This window comes from Parus major, chromosome 5 (genome assembly GCF_001522545.3).
Source record: "Parus major isolate Abel chromosome 5, Parus_major1.1, whole genome shotgun sequence".
NCBI classification, from domain to species: Eukaryota; Metazoa; Chordata; class Aves; order Passeriformes; family Paridae; genus Parus; species Parus major.
In genome coordinates this window covers 32,794,305-32,816,571 of record NC_031774.1, presented here as the reverse complement: position 1 = coordinate 32,816,571, position 22,267 = coordinate 32,794,305, and the positions used below count along the sequence as shown (strand labels likewise).

General features: G+C 36.7%; 1 protein-coding gene across 2 annotated transcripts in view; it reads right to left on the bottom strand.

The window, feature by feature from the left end:
* AQR (aquarius intron-binding spliceosomal factor) overlaps positions 1-22,267 on the bottom strand; it is a 48,996-nt gene that overhangs the window by 13,319 nt on the left and 13,410 nt on the right. For both annotated transcript variants that reach the window (XM_019007063.1, XM_019007064.2), the window contains 14 exons: positions 21,823-21,925; positions 20,681-20,801; positions 17,835-17,976; positions 16,947-17,125; positions 15,002-15,169; positions 14,403-14,572; positions 10,091-10,332; positions 8,410-8,553; positions 7,808-7,877; positions 6,753-6,863; positions 4,526-4,635; positions 3,066-3,201; positions 1,197-1,406; positions 260-397 (listed from right to left, as the gene is read on the bottom strand). In XM_019007063.1, coding sequence (XP_018862608.1) covers positions 260-397; positions 1,197-1,406; positions 3,066-3,201; positions 4,526-4,635; positions 6,753-6,863; positions 7,808-7,877; positions 8,410-8,553; positions 10,091-10,332; positions 14,403-14,572; positions 15,002-15,169; positions 16,947-17,125; positions 17,835-17,976; positions 20,681-20,801; positions 21,823-21,925 — 2,044 coding nt within the window. The remainder of the gene's footprint in view (positions 1-259; positions 398-1,196; positions 1,407-3,065; positions 3,202-4,525; positions 4,636-6,752; positions 6,864-7,807; positions 7,878-8,409; positions 8,554-10,090; positions 10,333-14,402; positions 14,573-15,001; positions 15,170-16,946; positions 17,126-17,834; positions 17,977-20,680; positions 20,802-21,822; positions 21,926-22,267) is intronic.

Genomic DNA, 22,267 nt, shown 5'->3' with positions numbered 1-22,267 from the left:
AAAACTAACTTTTTAAAAAATGCAATATTAAGCATTTTTCCATATACAATAACTTAAAAGAGATTTAATCTTTTACTTACAGAAGCTACATTTTTCTTCAGTAAAATTAAAAAAATTGAAACATTCAGTTAAAAAAATGCAACCCTAAATAATCCATTTGCCTGGATTTGGGACAGATAAAATGATCCATATTGGGTGGAGAATAGGGGAGAACCAACACCAAAATCAAGTAGTACAGTAGCTCTAGTATAATCATTACTTTGAAACCTAATTCAACCAGGTCACGTCGTTTGAGAGCAGCATGAGTACAAGTCATGGCAATGATTTTTGCTTCTTTCACCAACAGATATTTGGATCTATCCAGGCCACTGCGGAGAAGTTCAAATGCTCTGAATTCCTATGGAGGACAAAAGAAAAATCTTGAAAGTCAGAATATGAAAAAATATCACTTATAAAATGAATCCACTCAAACTATGTGGCCACCATCTTAATATAATTAAACAAGAAAGTTATGAGGGTATGTACTGTTAACAATCCCATCTGGATAATTTGTTGTGGTTTCCAGGTTTAGCACATTTTGAAAAACAATCTTATAAAAACCTGTCAAAATATTCTTCCAACCTGTATGTACGTATAAATTTGCAAACAAGTATTAAAATAATTCTGAGGAACCCTCTGAGAATCCTCCCAAATTTTGTTTTACTATACCTTCTTGTTTCATACCTACCGCATCATGATAATACATTAAATTCAGTAGTAGAAAGACCACTACAATTAATATAATCAAATGATACACAAATCACCTTTAACCTAACTTTTAATAACCTCTTAAGCAATTCTGGCAAAACCAGAAGATAATCTGTTAGGTTATCTGATTAAAGGCAATTCATTGTAAATACAAAGACCCTCTGAGAATCAGAGATAGGTGTACCAAACCTTGTAACTTCATCAGTAAAAATGGACGCAGAATGGTTGCTTCCCATGATCCAACTAAAAGAGACTAGACCTTTGCCCCTATTGTGTAACATACCTATATTACTCAAAGGTGGAAATTCTCACCTTGCAAGGTAATGAAGCTGCCTAAATGTGTATATTTCTTCTAGCATATAGGGAAAATGAGAATTTTGGAACTGCGTAAATTTTTCTACAGGATTAGCCAGATTTACATTCATTTTCTTGCCTTTAACATGTCTTACCTCAAGCTGAGTGAATATTTTCTTAATATGTCTAAAACACCCTTCAGCAATTTCCATATCCTCTTCATATGATTTGCCTTTGAAAACTGGTTGAGGAGCATTTGCAAAATACTGGTGAAAAGGAAAGAAACTGGAGACATCTGCAACATCTGGCGATTTTCCACCTTTAACTTTCACTTTACTGATATATTCCTCCCAACGAGACATTACCTATGACAAAGCAAAGTGGGTTTATATCATAAGGTTTTCGGTAATGTATAGGCTTGCAGCATAGCATTAAAAAAATTAGCACAAAAGTAAGGTATGTCTTAGGTAGCATTTGACCTGGTGTCAGGATGACATTTTTGAGGCAGTAGTGGGTTGAGTTTGGCTGGCTGCCAGACTCCCACCCAGTTTCTCTCACTCTCCCTCTTCAACAGGATAGTGGGAGAAAGTAAGATGAAAAAGCTTATGAGTTGAGATATAGACAGGGAGATTGCTCAGCAAATAGCATCACAGGCAAAACAGGAAAGATTAATTTCATTTATTGCAAATTAAAACCAGAGTAAGATGGTGAGCAACAAAGACAAAACCAAAACCACCTTTCTTCTCCATTCCCTCTTCCTTCCCAGGCTTAATTTCACTGTCAATTTTTTTACCTCCTCCCCACCCTGAGCAGTACAGAAATAATGGTGCTGTCATTCAAGTTCATAACACCACATCTCTGCCACACCTTCCTACTCACACTTCTTCCCTGCTCCAGCATGGGACTTCCACAGGCGGCCTCTTCCTTCAGGATATATCCACCTGCTCAGCATGGGGTACTCCAAGGGCTGCAGTGTTGGTATCTGCTCTGCCACAGCCTCTTCACTGGCTGCAGGTGGAAAACCTGCTTTACCATGGCTGTCTCCACAAGCTATGGGGAAACTGATGCCTGGAGCATCTCCTGTCCCTTCAATTTCTCCTGATTTGGTTGTACAGGGTTGTTCCTCCCCTCTCTGCCCTCAGCTGCTGCTGGCTTTTGACCTCAAAGAGGCACCACCTGTGTCACTGTGGATTCAGCTTTGCTCAGCAGTGGCTCTGCTGGAGCTGGCTGTGTCCAGCACAGGGCAGCCCCTAGCCTCTTCTCAGAGCTCATTCCTACAGCCACCTGCTACCAAAACCTAGCCACATAAATCCAATACAGAAGTAAACTTTATTCCACTTACACTGCTTTGATTTAAATACCAAGTGGGATTCATTTAGGAGGAAACTGAAGCAGAAGATGACCTCTAGCAGTGTTCTTAGCACTCTTCAACACCTAATGTCCATTTAATGTTAAGGTCCACGCTAAAGCTAGCCCAGAGTAATTTCTGTAAAAACATACACAGTACGTGCATTCAGTCCTAAGTACCACTTTTTAAGTCTCCTTATGCAACACTAATTGCAAACATAGACCACATCACTGAAAGAAGAAGTGGAGAAGAATGGAGAAGAATGGAATTTCTTCATGGAGAAGAAATGAGGGACATGCAACATACCATTTTGCACTCTGTACATTTGATTTGATATTTAATGCTATAAAAGCCTCCTATCAGGACCATCAAGTAGCTGCTGTAATGCTTGTCCAAAATATAAAGCAGCCCACAGACTTTCCTATCTGAAGGAGAAGCTTCAGGTTAGAATCTTTGCCAGCATTCATGAAGGGCAGCAATGACTTGGTGAGTCAGCAGGCAGGATTTAAAACAATAGCAACACAAGCAAGTCATGCTGCAATTTTAACTTTAGGAAGTTGGAAAGGAAAATGCTTTTTGCTTTTACTCTCAACACTGAAAAATTCACTGCAAGTTTTACAAAGTGTTTCGTAATGTATTTAGGTCATAGTCCCTGCAAAAGTATTTCAGTCCTTACTTGGTATAAAAAAAAGTGGCCAGCTGTTTCACAAGTGTAAGAAACATCTCCTGGGACTCCAAGACTCTCTTGTAATCGCCCAACTTCTCGCAGAAGTTCAAGTCTTCGAGCCAGCACATAATTAACTCTTCCATATCTACAAAATGGATTACATAAAACATAATTTTTATTAAACTCAGAATAGTATCTAAGTATCGAAATAAGAGATCACTATAATCCCCAGCACCCTGCCAAAAACCCCCACAACCACAACCCTGTTCCAAAACCTAAGAATTTGCTCCATGCTGAGCATTTCTATCAGTTTAGCCTTAACAATTCACAAAGCCAAGCTTATGAGAAATAAAGTTCTCACAGTAGTGCAACCCAACTTCAAATATATTCCTCAGCCTTTTCTCCTCCCTCTTGAACTGCCAGACCCCATAGTGCTTGCAGAAATATCCCATAGGTCTGGAGTTATCTGGAGAAAGTGTGAAAATAGACAATGTAATGTCTTAAAGAAAGCTCCTTTTAATGATGAACACTACAGTTCAAGAAATCTATTAAACTATGGAGATTACCAAATAAGTATCTGCTTTGGCATCATTTCAGTAAGTTTTTGGCTATCAAATTTCTGGAATAATTTGACGATGCCAAAGCATTCAATTTAAAAGAAAAAAATCACAAGGTATTTATGTTGCTAAATACTGAACTATGTACATGTGGGTAGCTTCTAGTGACTATATATAATTTTTACTACAGCTTTTGAAGTCAAAGTATTGCTATGATAATCCAGTACTGGGCAGTTCAGATATTTCCAGTGCACGACCATTATACCCTGCTTACATCTATGAATGTGTGTAATCCTACTGACGTCAATTGGCCTAATGCACGACAAACATAAAAATATTTAAAAGAACAGGTTCTTAAGTCTTCATACTGATACAGAGTTGATAGCTTTCCTCATATTACATATACCTCAAAATGTGCTATCAATGAAATAAGCATCTTTGAGATTAAGCAGTACCTGAAGAATTCAAAGCAGAAAGTACAATTTCATGTTTATTAATGCAAAAATCACTACGACAGTAGAAGTGATACCATGCTTCTACAAAAAAAAATTTTTAACTCCAAGAATCTGCCTTATTATTCTAATTTCTCTCACAGATTAATTGTATGAAAGGTATAAGGGTCCAAAAACTATAATTATCTATTATTCAAGCAGTTGAGTTTATGAACAAGCAACTGACTGATTCTTCCTGTAGATGCTCAAGGAAGCACAGCTTCTGTATAGAATAAGAACCAAAATTACTAAACCTTGTACTGAAAAATAGTGCACCCTGTGTTACTGGGATTCAATAATATAAGAAGGGTAAAACTTGTGCAACACAGCTCCTTTGCACTGGAGGTAGAGTGAATTCAACAGAGACATCTTACTGCCATGTTTATACAAGTGAGTTTATCATTAGCATCTCCTTTCTCACCTGCTAAAATCTTTCTCTGTCTCTAATTCCTCTTCTCCGTGACCCAGACGCAGAAGGTGACGCTCATCAATGTCTAGAGCCATGATTTTTTCGAACAGCTGGTTCAAAGCCTAAAGATTGACAAGAACAGGAGAAAAGGTAGTTTTTAGAAAGTTCAGAGGCTCTTGCAGGGGAAAACTGAGGAATTACTCGTAAGTGAAGTAGGAGATTATGCCTGTTTCAGTATAAATGGAAGCCAAAACAAACAAAAGTTAATTTCGTTTTAACAAAACAATGATAATACTGAAACTCCTAATCTTGACAACAGGGAAATTAGCGCAACATCCTTTTATATGCCTACTTTAAATAACAATTACATTTGATTTGAAAATTTTAAAATTTAATTCTATCACATAGTTAACTTGGTTGATACAAGATACCAATTTACAAAACTGTCTCAAAAATACCAATTTTTTGTACGATGACACTAAACAATTTAACTTTCACTGTACATTACAGAACTATAATCTGGTACTGACTGTCAGGTACTGTCACTATTCCATTCTGGATAACTGAATTTTGCTTAACTAATGTTCTAGGTGTGCTACATCTGCCTTAAACTCTACAGTTATCTAGTGGCTTACTATCAACTAATTTGTCTATTTCAAAGGAGCAAGCTTGTAAGCACTGGACCATCAAGTTTTGAGTATAAGAATAAACACAAGCAAGCTCCACTTGCAGCTGCAAGTCATGTAAACATCTTAAAGTGCAGCTTCAATGCATGGGTAATGTACCCTGCTGAGATACAGTTTATTTCCCAGGGTACGATTTCAAGCTAATATCCTCATGAAAGTCTAGTCTGGTAAGAAGAGTCTTCTATTTGCCTCAAAGTATTTCCTTCTTTTTCTCCTCAATGGACATGTTCACAACACTTTCCCCCAACTCTAACCTGTCACTCTCCTGCAACCCTTTGCAGACTGGTCTGTATTATTCCAGGATGTAACTCCTCACCAAAATGTTTCCCCGATCAACTGGTCTTTAATCTTACTTTGATGAAAAATTATGAAATGTTTTCCAATGGTATGTTCAGTTAAAGTAACTCATAATTGAGACAGGATAAGCTAATCAGGGAGACTGGGAAACAGCTGACCCTGATTTCCAAAAAAATCATTCCAAATCAGATGCAGATTTTATAGAACCATAACATATGTTGAATTGGAAGGGACCCCTAAGGATCATAAAGTCCAACTCTTGGCCTTGCACAGAACACCCCAATGTCACACCCTGAGCACACCTGAGCCTGAGAGCATTTTCCAAATGCTTCTTGAACTCTTTTAGGCTGATGCTGTGACCACTTCCCTGGGGAGCCTGTTCTATTGCCCAGCCACCCTCTGGATGAAGAATCTTGTTCTAACATCCAACCTAAACCTCCCCTGGCACAACTTCAGGCCACTCCCTCAGGTTCTGCCACTGAGCACCACAGAGAAGAGATCAGCGCCTGCCCCTCCTCTTTCCCTCTTGAAGAAGTTGTAGACCACAATGAGGTCTCCCTCTCTGCTCAGTCTCCTCTACTCCAGGATGAACACACCAAGTGACCTCAGCTGCTCCTCATATGGCTGCCCCTCAAGGTCCCACAGCATCTTTGTGGCCCTCCTTTCAACACTCTCTAGTAGATTTAAGTTAAGAAACTTAATGTACATTGTTGTGCCCAAAACTGCACACAGCACTCAAGGTGAGACTGCACAAGTCCACAGTACAGTGGTAAAATTAAGAGTGAGACTCTTAAAAACATTATTATTATTATTGTTTCTTATTTTACATATGCGTGAGAATTAGCAGATAGACTCCATCTCTTATGAATTGGAAGCAAATATTCAGCTGAAGAGGCCTTCTCTTAGAAGCATAAAGCACAGAGCAACCACTGTCTGAGAAAGCTAATTAGCAAGAATCTGGCATGCATTGTGCAATGCATGTGCAACTACAAGAACTAAACAGAGATTTTTTTTCAAAACACTTTCTTATTTTTGATCTCCAACCAATTAAACACATTGAAAACTTCAGACAAATAGTTTAGAACCACACACTTAAACTTCAAAAAACTTAATTTTGCATTACAAAACCAGCAAAACTGCACACAAGCTGACTCACTGTTAGGAGACAAATTTCATTCCCAAACTACTGATCTCAATACCTACTGTTCTTATACATTGTAATTACAGGAAAAATCCACACATGATTGACACTTTACCTGATTAGAGTGGGTAACTATTAAAGTTCGTTGTTCTGGGAAATTATGATAAAGATTGGATATTATCTGGACTGCTACATCAGTTTTTCCAGTACCAGGTGGACCCACTACCTAAAATCAAACACACACAAACAAAAAATAAAATCAACCAATACACAGTTTATCAGAATACTTCACAATTAAAAAAACAGAGTCAGCTGGGGAAGAAAAAACCCACAACAATCTCACAAGACGCTGACATTACACATTGCTTCCTGGCTTTGGTGAAATTTCAGACCAAACACAACATAATATAAATGACTCCTTCAGACTATTTTGGCATATTCCTGACTAAAAGGAATATGCTAATCCAGCACAGGAAGTACTAATATGAAAATAGACATCCTCAGAGAAAAAACAGTAGTTTAGCCTCAGAACAGGCTAAATGGGAGGGAAATAGTGAAAAGAGAAGGAAGACAACAATGGGAAAAGAATAAGGTGAAACAGAAATAAAGAACAGGAAAAATAAGAAAAGAGTTCAATCCTTCTATTTACTCTGAAATCTACAATTGATGATACAAACATATAATAACATTTAATGTTTTCATAGTCTCAATTCCACAAACACACCAAAACTGACACCTCAGACATTTTAAAGGTATCCAAGCATATTATGAAGCATCTCAAAATAATTTGTTCAGGATTAAGAAGCACAGAATACCAGTTTTCATGAGCATCTACACATAAAACTACACACTGCTATAAAATCATTCCTGCTTTATTTAAAGACTCTCCAACCACTGCAAAAGCAAATTCAGCTGCTGTGGAAAGCCTTCAGCCACCGAAACACAGGATACAGAGATATGTGTTGCCATATGATTTTGTGAGGATTGGAGGATGTTGAACCTTCAAATGTTAATTTTTCATATTTTTAAACTATTAATAGAAATTATCTCAGCAAGGCTACAGAAAGGGGTCTTACTAGTATTTCACTGAATGTACCTAAGGCCAGAATTAAATAAGTAAGAGTACAGAATCCTTAGAAACATTCTTACCGTACTTAAAAACATTCTTACCATAGTTAGTCCAGGCTGCATTCCTGCACGGATGGCTTCAATCTGAGTATGGGTAAATTGAATAGTATTGCTGTAACAAAAAAACACGAGATCAGATAATTGATAGATTTTGCCAAGTTTTGATAGAAGCCATTGTTTTAACAAAGTTAATATATATATTATATAAAGATATATAACATATATAAGCATTATAACTGTTTATATCTTTCCCAAACTACACACTTGCAAACTTTTGTACAGTTAAATCAGCATTACAACTACCTTTTTTGTAGATACAACTGCCTTGTAATTTCTAAGTAAGACAGTAAATCATGTTGTTCATGTGACAACAAACTCATTACATCTAAAAGACTGTTTGTCTTTAGTTATTATTTGCAGAGAATGTTGTAAAATTATTTAGGTATTATTTTCCTAATATTCAAATTGCTGAGACAAAAAAACACTAGAAGACAATATTTCTCACTGTTTTCAAGGGACTTTTTTAACAGATGGGTGACAACAGAGTATTTTGATTTAAATATAAAACAAACCAGTCTCATTTCTGAAAATGAACTGCTAGGCATGCAATATTGTATCAAGATAAGTTCCTGCCCATTTTTTACCGTTTTGGTTGATTATATGGATATGGTCCCCTGTTTGGAATAACATGAGGCTCTACAATCAGTGTTTTAGCTTCTTCAGGGTTTTCTTCACTTCCATCCTCTTTTCTTTTTGTTCCTTTACCTCCCTTCATTGGGAAAGTTATCCTTAAACACATAATTTAAGGTTACAGTTCAACATGTTCACTACAACACAGACTTACAACTACTATCAGATAGACAACTGAAGAAGGTTATCACAAGAAGGTGATATAGATTTTTTCTCACCATTAAGACAAACTTTCATACAACAGGGAAACAAGTTCTACAAATGTTTAAGGAGAATAAAGAAAATAAATGACAAATAAATTGATGAATCTAATTAAATAAAAAGTATGTCAAACATACAAAAGCACTCTTTGTAACTGGAAAAGCCAGGAGCAGTACTGACAGCCAGGTGGAAAAACACTGAAAACAAGAAGTTCATAAATAAAGATGGAAAGGACAGCAGAAAAGTTATCATAGAACATAAGCTGTGTCAGTATTCTAAACTATTCCAAGATTAAGACTTTATCCTCCCATTTCAATTTTTTTACAGCCTACTGTATATATTAGTGAGCTTCTCTAATTCAGAAACAAATTACAGGTGAAGGAATCCCAATGCCTATCCAAATATCTCAAGACAAAAATGCAGATACCTCTAACAGTAATAACCTCTTACAGGACAAAAGTAGCATTAGGAAGAGCAACAGCTCTTCATAAAGAGCAGTATCTCTCTTAGTATAGGAACTGAAACTGAACAGTAGGTCATTGAGGAAAACTGTGTGTGAGATCTTTGTCTAATACCTTCAGACTATTTTTATATCATTATATAGTGTTAGTGCCTTCTCCACACAAATTCTCCATGCAGTGTTTCCAAAAACAGCTTGGGAGATTACCTCCCTGCTTTTCAAGATTCAATTTAGTCATGATAAAAGCTGACTGGTTCAGGGGAAAGGCATTTTTCCCTCCACAGATTAATTCCTTTACAAGAAAAAGATGTAGTTTCTTCAGCTGAAGGAACTGTTCTCCTATATTATGCACTGTGAATGTCAGTTTTCAAAACTCAAGGAAGTGCATCAGGGGGACAGAATTGTCAAGTCTAAAAATGCTGGACAACAGCACCACTGAAACAAAAAGAGTAAATCTCATTTAGCTGCCAAGAAGGTAGGCATACTATTTCAGAAATCATTTATGAAAATAAGCAATATGGGATTTCAGACTTAATCCTTTGTGTTGATTGAATGGTGTTTCCAAAAGCTCAAATTTTAATTGATGTTGAAATTGCTGTTCTTAACTTGTTGTAATGAGACATGTATAAAAACTATATGATTAAAATTCTCTAGGCTGATCTTGAGGAGTCTAGATACCGTAATGCAGAAGATAGTATTGTGTGTCTTGATTCTATCTCATACTTTTGTTTTTTCCATATATTCTGTAGACTGATCTACAAGCAGTGCTCTGATGCATTTTTGTACAGAGTAGAACAGAAGCTGGTCCTGGGTCTAACTGTTGTACAGTTAACTCTATCATGTAATTATCTAAATCTTAACATATCTCCTCCTTGTCTTAAAAGAATCTCCCTTCAAGCCCTGAACATAATTCCACCTAAAAACACATTTCAGCAAGAGTACCAGACCAGAAGTACTTGAAATATTGAGATCACCTGAAGGGGGGTACATGCAGATCTGGATTGTCAACAGTGACTTTAACATTGTACCCAGGAAAGCTAGCTTTTAAGTGATCAATGGACAGGAAAGTGTCATTAAAATCCAGAGTTGCAATCTGATTTGGCATTTTTGAATAGTGTGCACTACTTGGGTCTCCATAGCCGAGAATGATGTCATGCAGCCAGTCAGGAACCACACAATCTGTGTTCATCAAATTCCTAATAGTCTCCAGAAGAGCCTGTAAACAAGGAAAAACAGAAAAAAATAGGAGTGAAGAGACTGATATTCTAACAAGTAAAAATCATACCAAAGATCAATCAAATCTGTTTTAAAATGACAGAATGTAACTCTCTAACTGACGGTGTTTGGTTGGATTGAGTCACTATATAGACAGTGTACATATGCAATGAAACACCAGTATCAAAGCACAGAATTCTCACACTAAGAGCTAGTAAAGATGACCATAATCATCAGTGACGTTCTCATCCCAGAACACTCACAGCAGGGGGAAAACACATAGAAGACCCTCATGCAATTTAAGGTTTCCTCTTACATGCCTATAAAATTCATCCCTGCAGTCAGCTTAAGCTTCTCTTCAAGCATTTGCTGTTCACCCACAAATTAATTTATCTAATAATCTGTGGTTATGTAAGTTTTGTCTCCTTTCTCCTCTTGTGAAAACACCAATGCTCCAGACCCCAGACTTGCACAGAGGGTGTGCTTTTTAACTATGAAGTAGCTGAACTTTAGCCTTCCTGTTAAAGGGCTACTTTAGTGGCAGATCTGGAAGAAACATCTCACTTGAAACTTAGCATTGGACACCATGTATCTGCTCCTCAGCAGCAGCAGGACCACAGGATACCAGACATACACTGATTTCCAGATCTCGGACTTGCCACGCCACCAAACATGGACACAAATGAATGGTAAACAGCACATCAGCCATCCATACCAGAATATAAATCAGAACCTCCAAATGCCAATCTTGCAAAAGAATAGTCAGTCAAATCAAAGTACAGAATTTAGTCTACATTTACATATCCATCTCCAAAGGGTAGGATTTTCTTTTCTTGCTTGTGTTGTGTCATTCAAGGAGTCAAGTGATATGATCACCATCCCCACTTAGTCAACCTCCATTAAGATCCTGATTCTTCTCCACTACTCAGTGTGGGTGAGACCACATCTGGAGTGCTGTGTCCAGTGCTGGGCTCCTCAGGACAAGAGACACAGACATACTGGAATGAATCCAGAGTCACTAAGATGATTAAGGGATTGGAGAGTCTGTTGTATGAGAAGCTGAGAGAGCTGGGATTGTTTAGCCTCAAGAGTACTAAAGTCAAGGAGCATTGGAGAATTTGATTGATTTTGTGTAAAAAAACCGTAACGGAGGAAGCAAGGTCAATGGAATAAGAGTCCACTCAGTAGTGAGTGTCCTGTGAAAGAACAAGGGGCAATGGGCACAAATTGAGATATGGGAAATTCCACCTAAATACACCAAAGTATTTTTACTGTAGTGATAATGCAACACCAGAACAGGTTGTCTAGACTGGTTATGTAGTCTCCATCACTGGACATATCCAATGTCAACTGCATAGCTACAAGATCTTGAGCAACTTGCTCTAGCTGACTCTGCTTTAAACAGGACTTGGACTAGATCATCTCCAAAGGTCCCTCAACTATTCTCTGAATCTCTTCCTTCCAATCACAATCATGCTGTGGATTCTATGAACCTACCTGTAAAGCTACCAAATCGAAGGCATCTTAGCACTTCTAAAGCATGAAGGTCCTGCTACTTAATTATTTCAAAGATATATGGATGGAAAAGTCCAATATTAACTAGGAATTTATGTATTTTTATTGCAAATATAGAACAAGTACATCTAGCTCAAACATATATTAAGCACAGCATAATATGTTTGTGCTAAGGAAAGCACAAAGAAATCAGACAGTGTCACATTTTCAGGTAGTATTTCTAAACCTAGCTATCAGTTTCTAAGAGGAAGCAAGAAATATGTTCCTAACAGCTAATGTGCTGCTTCTACATCACAAAAACTTTGCTTCAGCTTTTCAAAAAGTAATTTCTATGCATGTAAAAATAGTAAGATTAATTCTTGTAAGTTCTTGTAAGAACTAACACCGCTGACCAACTCTATGTAGTGACACAGTGCTGACATCTCCAGCAAACACATTGTATTTGCACTTTCTCTGCTGTCTCATCCGCTTAATTTATAAGGGCTGCACAGGACTTCTCTTGTCTTCTCTCCTACAAACTCAGCTTTATGAACTTCAAGCTGCCTTCTATCTGCTGTATATACTGTCTACACTAATCATGGCATCATCTTGTTTTCTTTTCTCCAGCTGAAGTTAGAAGGGTTTGCAAATGACATGGAACGCATGCACCTAAACTGGTAGCAATGTGATAAATGTGGAAATACCTTAGACTGTCTTGAAAAATGAATGTATGAGAGTTTAGCAAATGCCAGCACAGAATGGCTTGCATTGGGATTTGCCTGTAAATTAGCTGCAAGAAGACAGTACAAATGTGAAAGCTACACTTAAGCATACTCTACAGAACTTTCCCTCTCACTACACAAAAGTGCACATACATGTGAATTAAAAAACATGTCTACATGCTTGTACACCAGGAGACTTTGGAAGAAGGCATTTGTATTTATGATGTGAAAGGAACCTGCCACAGACACACAACATAAATAATCAGTTCTGGTGGTTCTTTTGAATGCATTTATAAAGGACTTGCTATGAAAGTATTTTCAATATACCAACCCACAGGTGGATGGCACCACAATGGCCTATGCAGGGTGCAAGCTACTGCTTCGCACCAGAGGTATCTTTCTAGACACAGAAAGAAAAAAAAAGTCCAAGTCTTCTGGCCTACCTCTTTGTCCACCTACACAGAACTTGCTACAGAATCCTTTAAAATGAAAATCTCTTCAATTATGCAGTGCACAATTTGAAGGCACCAAAAGAAATGTAGTTTTTCATTTATGTTGCATTTTCATAATGGAAAACTCAAGGAACATTAATGATTCAGGGGTCTAAAAAGCAAAGAAACTGAGTAAGAAATATTTTTAGGTGTACAAAATTATGCACCCTCACAGGGAAAAAGGCCTGCAGCACCTTGTGCTACAGTACAAATTTGCCCAGCAGGGTCAAAGGAAGGGGCCCCTTCCTTTCTGCTCAGCACTGGTGATGCTGAATCATGGTGGTTTTGGCTGATAGGAACCTTTAAAGCTCATCTAATCCACCGCCCCTGCAATGAGCAGGTCCATCTTCAACCAGACCAGGTTTCTCAGAGCCTTGTCCAACCTGAGCTCAAAAATCTCCACGGATAGGGCATCTACCACCTCTCTGGGCAACCTGTTCCAGCGTTTCACCACCCTCATAATAAAAAATTTCTTATATCTGGTCCGTATATACCATCTTTTAGTTTATCATCACTATCATCACTGTATCATCAGTATTAGAATGCATGTCCTCATCTTTCTTGTAAGTCCCCTTACTGAAAGTGTGCAGTCAGATTTCCCTGAAACCTCTTCTCCAGACTAAGCAACTCCAACTCTCTCAGGCTTTCACCTTAGGAAAGGTACTCCATCCCTCTATCATCTTCCTGTCATCCCTCTGGACTTGCTCTAACAGGTCCTTCTTGTAGGGCAGCCCAGACTGGATGCAGCACTCCAGGTAAGGTCTTAGCAGAGCAGAGGGGAAGAAGCATCTCCCGTGACCTGCTGGCCACCCTGCTTTTGATGCAGATCAGCATGCAGCTGGATTTCTGGACTGTGAGTGCACACTGTTGGCTCCTATCAAGCTTATCATCCATCAGTATCTCCAAGTGTTTCTCACAGAAACACTCTCAGCAGAGCTGCTCTGGATCTGACACACTCCAATGCTCAATAAGAAATTGATCCAGTGACCCTCCCAAAAGCAAACAGACTCCTCTGATTTTCAAATTTTGACTGGTTATTCCTTTTCTTATAGTTCACTACTGCTTTAGGTAACAAAAACATTCCACATATTTCCTTAATCCAAAAGTCCAGATCTTCCTGTTGTAAGACTGAAATGATAAACTAATGTTTTATTACATACTCAAGAAAAGTAGCAGTGTTCTGATTTTCTGTGTAAGAGTTATCTACAGGGGAAAGTTATTACCAACGGACATACTCTAGCTTCCTGCAGGGAAACCTTGCCACCTAAAAAGCCTAACTATATTCACCTAAAATAAAAGAGTCTCAGTACTGACAGCATATTCTGACACACTCTTACCTAAGAGCTAAGGAGCAAGTACCTTACCTTGAAATTGTTTTCTTTTGGTTTTCTCCTCATTATTATATTGAATGTCTCATAGACATCTTCCGCTCCATTTTGAATTGTATTGGTCATGTCCTGCTGATACTGGTTTGGGTCCAGAAATACTCTGTATGTTCTGCAATCACCTTTAAGTCTTGGTTTTGGTTCAGGTCCTGCCCATAATGATACAGCAAGATTAGAACTGGACTCAGTCCTAGAAGCAAATTATCATTCAAATAAGTGATCCATAATTGTTCTTTAAATGGAATTTAGACAAATTCATATAATGAAACTAATTTCTGCATAGCAATATAAACATTTCCATTGCATGATTCTAATGGTTTTTGAATAGAATCTATTTTACTCCTTAACCCAACATACTGGATTTATTTAATTAATGTATCTACATCAGATTTTACCAGAGGAAACTAGTTGACCTTTCTCAGGCTGCTTATGGAATTGGTTTGTTTTTTCCCAAGTATGTAACTAATTCAATGAGCATTCCTTAAAAGAGAGGAAAATTATCAATTAGGCGGTTAAAAATAAAAAATGGAGAGAGAAAAAAAAGATGGATCTTTTGAACAAGTTTTGGTATATCATACCTTCTTCAATAACACGCCCTTTCTCGTCCAACATGCCCTGAATTTCACAGCCTCTAACATACACCAGGCCAGTCTGCTCAACGAAAGGCTGTCGTCTGTCAAACTTGGTGCCGTAAGGTTGCATGGGACGCACCGTAATCAAGAAGCAGACATCGTGCTTACGCAGACCTGATCCCCAAAAGGAACAGTCAGCGATTGAATGCCATTTTCTTTATCAATTCCTTAACATATATACAAAAGAATGCACTAAAATTTATTTTAAATAAAACCTCACATATATATAGAGTGTATACATATGTGTAGAGTATATTTGTTTTGCTTCAAAATATGCCTTGAACTTAAAGAATACAAAACCATAGGCCACTGTGATACAATAGATGTAAAAAGTAGAAGTTGAATACTTTTTTTCATAAAAACAAACATTATTTCAAGATTAGTCTTCTCCCAATAATCTTACTCCAGTTACATAACCTAGTTATTTTCAATCATCTCTAAAGAAGTGTGGCATTAATCTCTTACTCTCATTGCTTGTCTCTTGACAAGCACAGTGCCTAGAACTGGGCACAAAATCCTAAACCAAGTTACTTTAGTTATCCACTTAACAGAGTAAAAGGTCACTTAACCAAGTTACTTGCTTACTGCTACATTCCAGTTTATAAATTCCAGTATAACTTGAGGTTTTTTCTTTTTCCCTCAGCACCAACACAGTATTGGGGAATCACATTCAGCTGTGAGCAATGATGACCTCCAATATTTCCATTCTGCAGAGGTACTGACTGGGAAGTTATTCCTCCAACATGCATCTGTACAGTGACTTGTTCCTGCTTAATAATCATCCCTGTTGAACTACATCCTACTTTTAAAATGCCTTTTCTCCAATTCATTAACATAATTCTCAACATTAAACCTTCTCTCCAGTGTAACTCCAGAGTCTCAGAGCTCTAAGACACCTTCCAAGTTCAGAAAACATGCTGTATTTTTCATGAGACAAATAATTCCTCATTAAGCACCAGATATTACTCAACAGAAGGCAGTTTCATCCCATTACGTCAGGCAATAATTCATGAATTCTTCATCTCAGTTTGGATTTAGTTATAACATGATTTTTTATAAATCATAGAGACTATTTTAGCATTTAAAAAGCTAGGTGCACCACTATATAGATACTTTCAGTATAGTGAATTCTCAGCCACCCTCCTAGATTTTCTACTTTAACAAAAATCTACAGTCCCAAACTGGTATCTGCTCATTTATCATACAGTCCAGCTTTAGCATTTGTGCTACGTGACTTTTAATCACTCTACGCAGTTCCAGCACATTTATCAGGTTTCTCTAACAAAAGAGAAAGGAGTGACATTTACTGATAATACAAGTGCATGCTTCTATGTCACTTGCCAACACAGTCAACTAAAGTCCAAATCTCCAAACAAAGGAAGTGTTGCCTGTGGATATTTATAAGAAACAGTATTTGGTACAGTCAGCACTTCCATTCAACGTAACATTCAAACATACTGAAAACTACTGAAATGCACTGGCTTGAATTAAATAAAAATCTGTCCTCACCACTTGTGTATGACACATCACATTCCCCATACTTTTCAATATGACATTTTTAGCATACACATTATTTTAAATGCTAATTTAACTTTCCACAGTCCCTGTAAAGGACAGCAGTTTAAAGCTGGTCACAAATGCCATCAGTTTGAAGTAATAAACATTCTGTTCCCAATGAATGTCTATGTACTTTAATTATTTCAAACTTCACTTTATGAAAATATAAACTTCTTAAACTTGGAATTTGAGTAACTGGCTTCTAAACAGTGTAGTAGGATTGACAAATCTGTATCATGGATTAAAACCTCCTCTTCCTACATATAAGATTACATCAAAATATATTTTGAGGAGCACCTATTTTGAGCACTTTATTTCAAAGCATGTTAAGTACCTTCCCATTCATCTTTGATGTTATCTCGGACATTCAAATTAATTGTAACATCTGCTCTTACTCGCATGGGCCAGTTTTCACCAATGTTGGGCTTGGCCACCTCCACCACTGTGAAAGAGACAATGGGTTGTGCCATCCTAGCCCATCCACCAAAGACCACACCTCCATATTCTGATAACCTAAGAAATAAACCCCAAAGTTGTTAGTCATTCGCTAATAACAGATTCAATTATTTTTTAAACTACGAAAAAAATTTTCACACGGAAAGTTTTAAGACAGAAGTAGAACTCTTAACTTTATGTGCTACTGAATTAGATTAATATAATCCTGCATTTTAGAATCAAAGCATAACATGAACTAACTTCTATTTCAAAAACAAAGGCAACTTATGCTAGCATTTATAAAAAAAAACCCTCACAGAGACAGAAGATAAAGGAAAGGCAACAAAAAGCAACTACTATAAAAGATATCACACCAAATAAACCTTTTAAATCAAAAGATTAAAATGTGGCAGACGGCAAATTCAAGAATACTCAGTAACATCTCCCACAAATAGAGGAGTTTGTGACGTTTGCATATTTTGTAACATCAGTCAAGGCTTAGTACTCATGGAAAATTAACTCATCCATCTTAACACAACAAAGGCTGTTAGCATCCATCATATTGCATTTAATACACCTACAGGTACACATATCCACAAGCCCTTAAAATACCAACCCTTGGGATGGCAACACCTTTCAGAAGAAGTATAAACCACAGTATCTATGTAATTATTTTAAACATATTTGTTACTATGTATTTAGTACATACACAGTATCAGTTTTTGATTTTTAAATACACTTTGATTAGAAGTGAACCCAGTGGTTTGCACAAGTTAATAAATATTACCATGGTTTCATCCTACTGACACTATCTTCAATGTCCTGTCTGATCTCATAAGTAGACTCCAGGCGGAAAAGATTGAAGTTCCTCAGCAGGTAGTCATGGAGAGTCAGGAACTGCAGATTCAACTTGGGGAGTGCAAGACAACCTAAAGGTTTAAGGGTAAAAGGAAAGAGGTATTTGAGGGATAAACAAAAAAAAAAGAAAAAGATTAATTAATATACTGTTTCTATGAATTCATACATACAGACACACTTTACTGCACAACTGCCATAGCTGTTATCCTTGGAGATTCTAAAAACTACCCATTTTATCAATACACACCTCTAAAAAGAACTGTTCTCTCTAAAAGAACCTGTGAAAGACTGAAGGAATTTTCATCCTTCTACTAGCAGTAATATAGTGAACTACTTAAATATTAAATCCATCAATGCATTCAAACTATAACAAAATTAAGTTTAGTAAAACCAAATGCACAGGAAAGTAATGGTCTTTGGAAGTGCAACAATTAAGTTAACATTTAATAATGATGAAAAAGGCTCATTAACTAATAAAAAACATGCAACATCCACCAATTCCCCTATTCCCACGATTTATGTTTATTAGATGCCATGAAACACATTAATGTAGAAAAAAAGCTTTAAGCCAAAAAATCAAATTTTAATACATATCTCTGAAGTTTCTGTTACTGGTTTTGTTTTTTAAAATTTTCCATAATTAAAATTCCTCTAAGTTATTCATCTTACATTACTGGACTATCATTCCACTTTGATACCTATGTTTAAGACCTGTGAAAGCACCTTGCTTTTGAAACTTGCAATATCTTTGTTGAAACCTTTCTCTGGTATAGCTACTACATACTGACTTTCACATGCACTGAGATACAACAGCAGTGAAGAAAGGCAGCAGAACACAGTAATTTCTATTGTGGAAATCCTGCTGGATATAAAATACTTTAACACATTTCCCAACAGCAAGTAACAAATCCTGTCCTGTACAGCTAGTTATATTCACAAAGGGCAGAGCGTGAAGCAACATCTTTAAGGCTCCACAATATTCACCAGAGTGATATTCTTCTTCCCTCATTTTCTAAAAGGAAATAGAAACAATACTCCTAACAACCTTGGGTTAAATTACTCTTACATAAATTTTAGACCAAACTTATTTAGTTACTTTTAAGAACACAAAAAAAACCCCTTAAGACAAACAAGACAAAAGCAACACTTTCTTATTTGAAACCAGAACAGGAGAATACATGGAGATGAAAAAGAGAAAGTGTAAACTAAACTATGAGAAGCAAAATAGAAAAAAATACTTGTAACAGGCTGACAGCAAAAGAAATATTTCACAACATCACCATCAATACCATAAGTCCAAAAGCATTCACCACAGGAGGAAATGTTTCCGCTAGGAACCAGTGTTACTTCACAAAATTACATTCATCATTAACAAAATTTCTTTAATGCATTATTAAAAAGTCAAAATGGTAAGCTGCTTTCTCCTCCTGCCCCCTTTCCCTTCCCCTCCCCACTGTAACCCACATTGCCATAACCAATATTAATATAATTGGCTAATCAAACTTAACCACATAGCACACACAAGTCAACTTCCCAATATAGGATGAATGACAGCAGAGCTGCCCTGACCTGCATTTAAAAACCTGAATGTTTCAGAGCATTAGAACTATGTACTGTTCACTGAAACAAAAGAGAAGATTAAAAGAAAATATTTGGTTTATTTCATTTCATAGAAACTACAGCAATCTCTCTGGTCCAGGGTTTTTTCCCATTGCTTTGATTTAGGGTTTTTTTGGGGGGAAAGAAGGGCAGTCTCTTTTTCATTGTCTTTTTTTTTTTTTAAAGATTAAACCACATCAGCAGAAGAATCTGAATCAGATTTTAAGAAACTGCATCATACTAAATACTTTTTTTCCTCTTTTGGGGCAGATCTATAGGTGACACTTGTATCATATCTTGTTGAGAAAAAGGTCCTTTGTTGCCTTATCTAAAGGGAGTCATGTCTTTCTTTTCATTAATGCTTGTTTCATGAAATATTTATCCAAAAAGACTTATTTATGCTAAGCAGATGAACTTACAGCTCATACCTATGCAAAAAAACCCCATTTAAATCATACCTACATAGCGAAGAGAATGGAGTACTGGCTGTTAACACCTGAAACAAACTTTATACTAGTCTTTGAAGACATACATTGTTATTGGAAATTGCTACATTCCAAATTTAATTTCTCACATTTCTAATGGAATTTCTCATGATCTACATTAAAGCAACAGTTTTTAAAAGTAGCTCAACAAAAATACATGTGCTGTTCAGTGCAAATCTTAAAATTACATGATTCCTGTCTGCAATACCAGCAGTTTGCTTCCTTGATCATGAGCACATTAGGTTCCTGTACTTTTACCTTGAAATAGAAGTAAGATAAGTAGTGGTAATTTCCTCCCATTATCACCTTTCCCCCCTTTTTAGAAAGGCTTTGTTGAACACACTTCAGCACAAAGCACAGACAACAGCTTTTCTGTTGCTGTTTCCAACCTTTTTCACCTTCCCTGCACCTCAGTCAGTAGTACAGCACATCTGTTATCCAGAAGCAAATAAACATCTTTGTGTAAAAATAGATTCTTGGATTTTTCTTTAAATCCACTATATATTTGCTAACAATTTATCTAAAGAGTTCCTGACTCTTAAACCCCCACCCCAATATTACTCTAAGATACTGGAAGATGCCAAAGTACTGTGTAAGTTTCTTGGACAGAATAAACATAATACCTCAGAACTCCTTTTTCTATTGCAGCATTTACAGCTCTATTCAGCATTTACTGAACGACTAATCATACCTTCTCCAGAGTAATATTCAGTTGGTACAATATTTTCATCCCAAATAATCTTCTCTGTGGGATAGAGAGGCATCTGGTTGAGTTGCTGAATTTGAGATATTCGCCGCTCATGACGGGAAACCTAAAGAAAGAGAGGTTTGAAATGCGTTCTAAGTCCAAAATGAACAATAAAGATACTTTTGAAACATAGAGAGTAATTCATAAGGTGGTCACATGCATTTTTTCCATCAGTATTTTTCAAATTAAATATTTTAATATAACTAAATGCACACAGTGACATCAGAAGATGAACAAACACCTAGTCCAACTATTGGTATAGTATTAGAATCAAACAATAATTTGGCCATTCAGCAGACCAAAAATGCCACAAAAATACTCAGTCAAGACTCAGCAGAGAATCAACTTCAAATAAAACTTACCTTACTTTCCATTAAAAATATGGTCACTACCTAACTAACACTGCTCTTTCAGTAACAGTTAGTCTTTATTTCCTCTTTGGGACACAAAAAAGTCTATCCAATATTATAATATGTTATCTGAACAAGTATCAATCCATGGCATGCATAGGCAGCATATCACTACTCTCTGATCCTTGGAAAACTACATTAACAACATGAACAATTTTTTAAGAAATCAAAAATCACAAAACAAACTTATGAAAGAGACTTTAAAAAACAGCTATGCTATTCCAACACTGCTATCAGATTAGAAGGCTACAGTAATATTGGTAGACCTTGAACATCCAAACAACCTGATGTGCGTCAAACAATATTTCAAATTAGTTTGAAGCCCAAATAGGTACTGAATATCTAGATCCACTTTATCAGATTTTTTTTTTTTTTTGGATGGGATAAAAACTTTATCCAAAGAACTCAAAACCATTTCCAAGATCCTCCTTATTGACCTAAAACTCCACACATTAGTTTCTCATGGAAACTATATTTATGAATAGGCATTTCCAAATACTTAATTTATATAGCTTTAAACCCCATCTTAATATGCCAATTACTGCTATAATACAGCTGTGGTTCACAGATGGTTCACAAAACGTCCTAAATGATTACTTTACTACAGTGTAGTTGCTGGACGTAGCTATGCTCCGAGTTTTTAATAGGAAAAAAATACATTAAGCATGTTTTTACCAGCAATTCCAGCAGAAACTCCTTCTCGTGGCTCGTGTCCTGCCCCTCGGCCAGCGGCGGCAGCAGACACAGGTACGACGCCACCTGGTGGAGAACGTTGGAGCTGCACGAGAGATAAAAAAAGAAGCCTCTGTCACACTGAAAACAGAGAGAAAACAGCTGCTTTTTCCTTAAAGAAAACTCCAACTGTCTGATCCGACCACAGAGAAACAATTACGGGCCAGGCTTTTAAGTGAAGTTTGTGCATAAGGTGTAAACTGAACCGCTCACCTACAATAAACACAGCAAGGGGCAGATATTTTTTATTGTTTCAAGACCTGACAAGGAACTAAAAAAAGCACACACTGCCTTTGTCAAAATACATACTGCTATTCTTTTACCCACAGCATTTACAATATAGTACAGTTAATGCAGTGGCATGCTTTCATGATTTCTGTTATGGTGG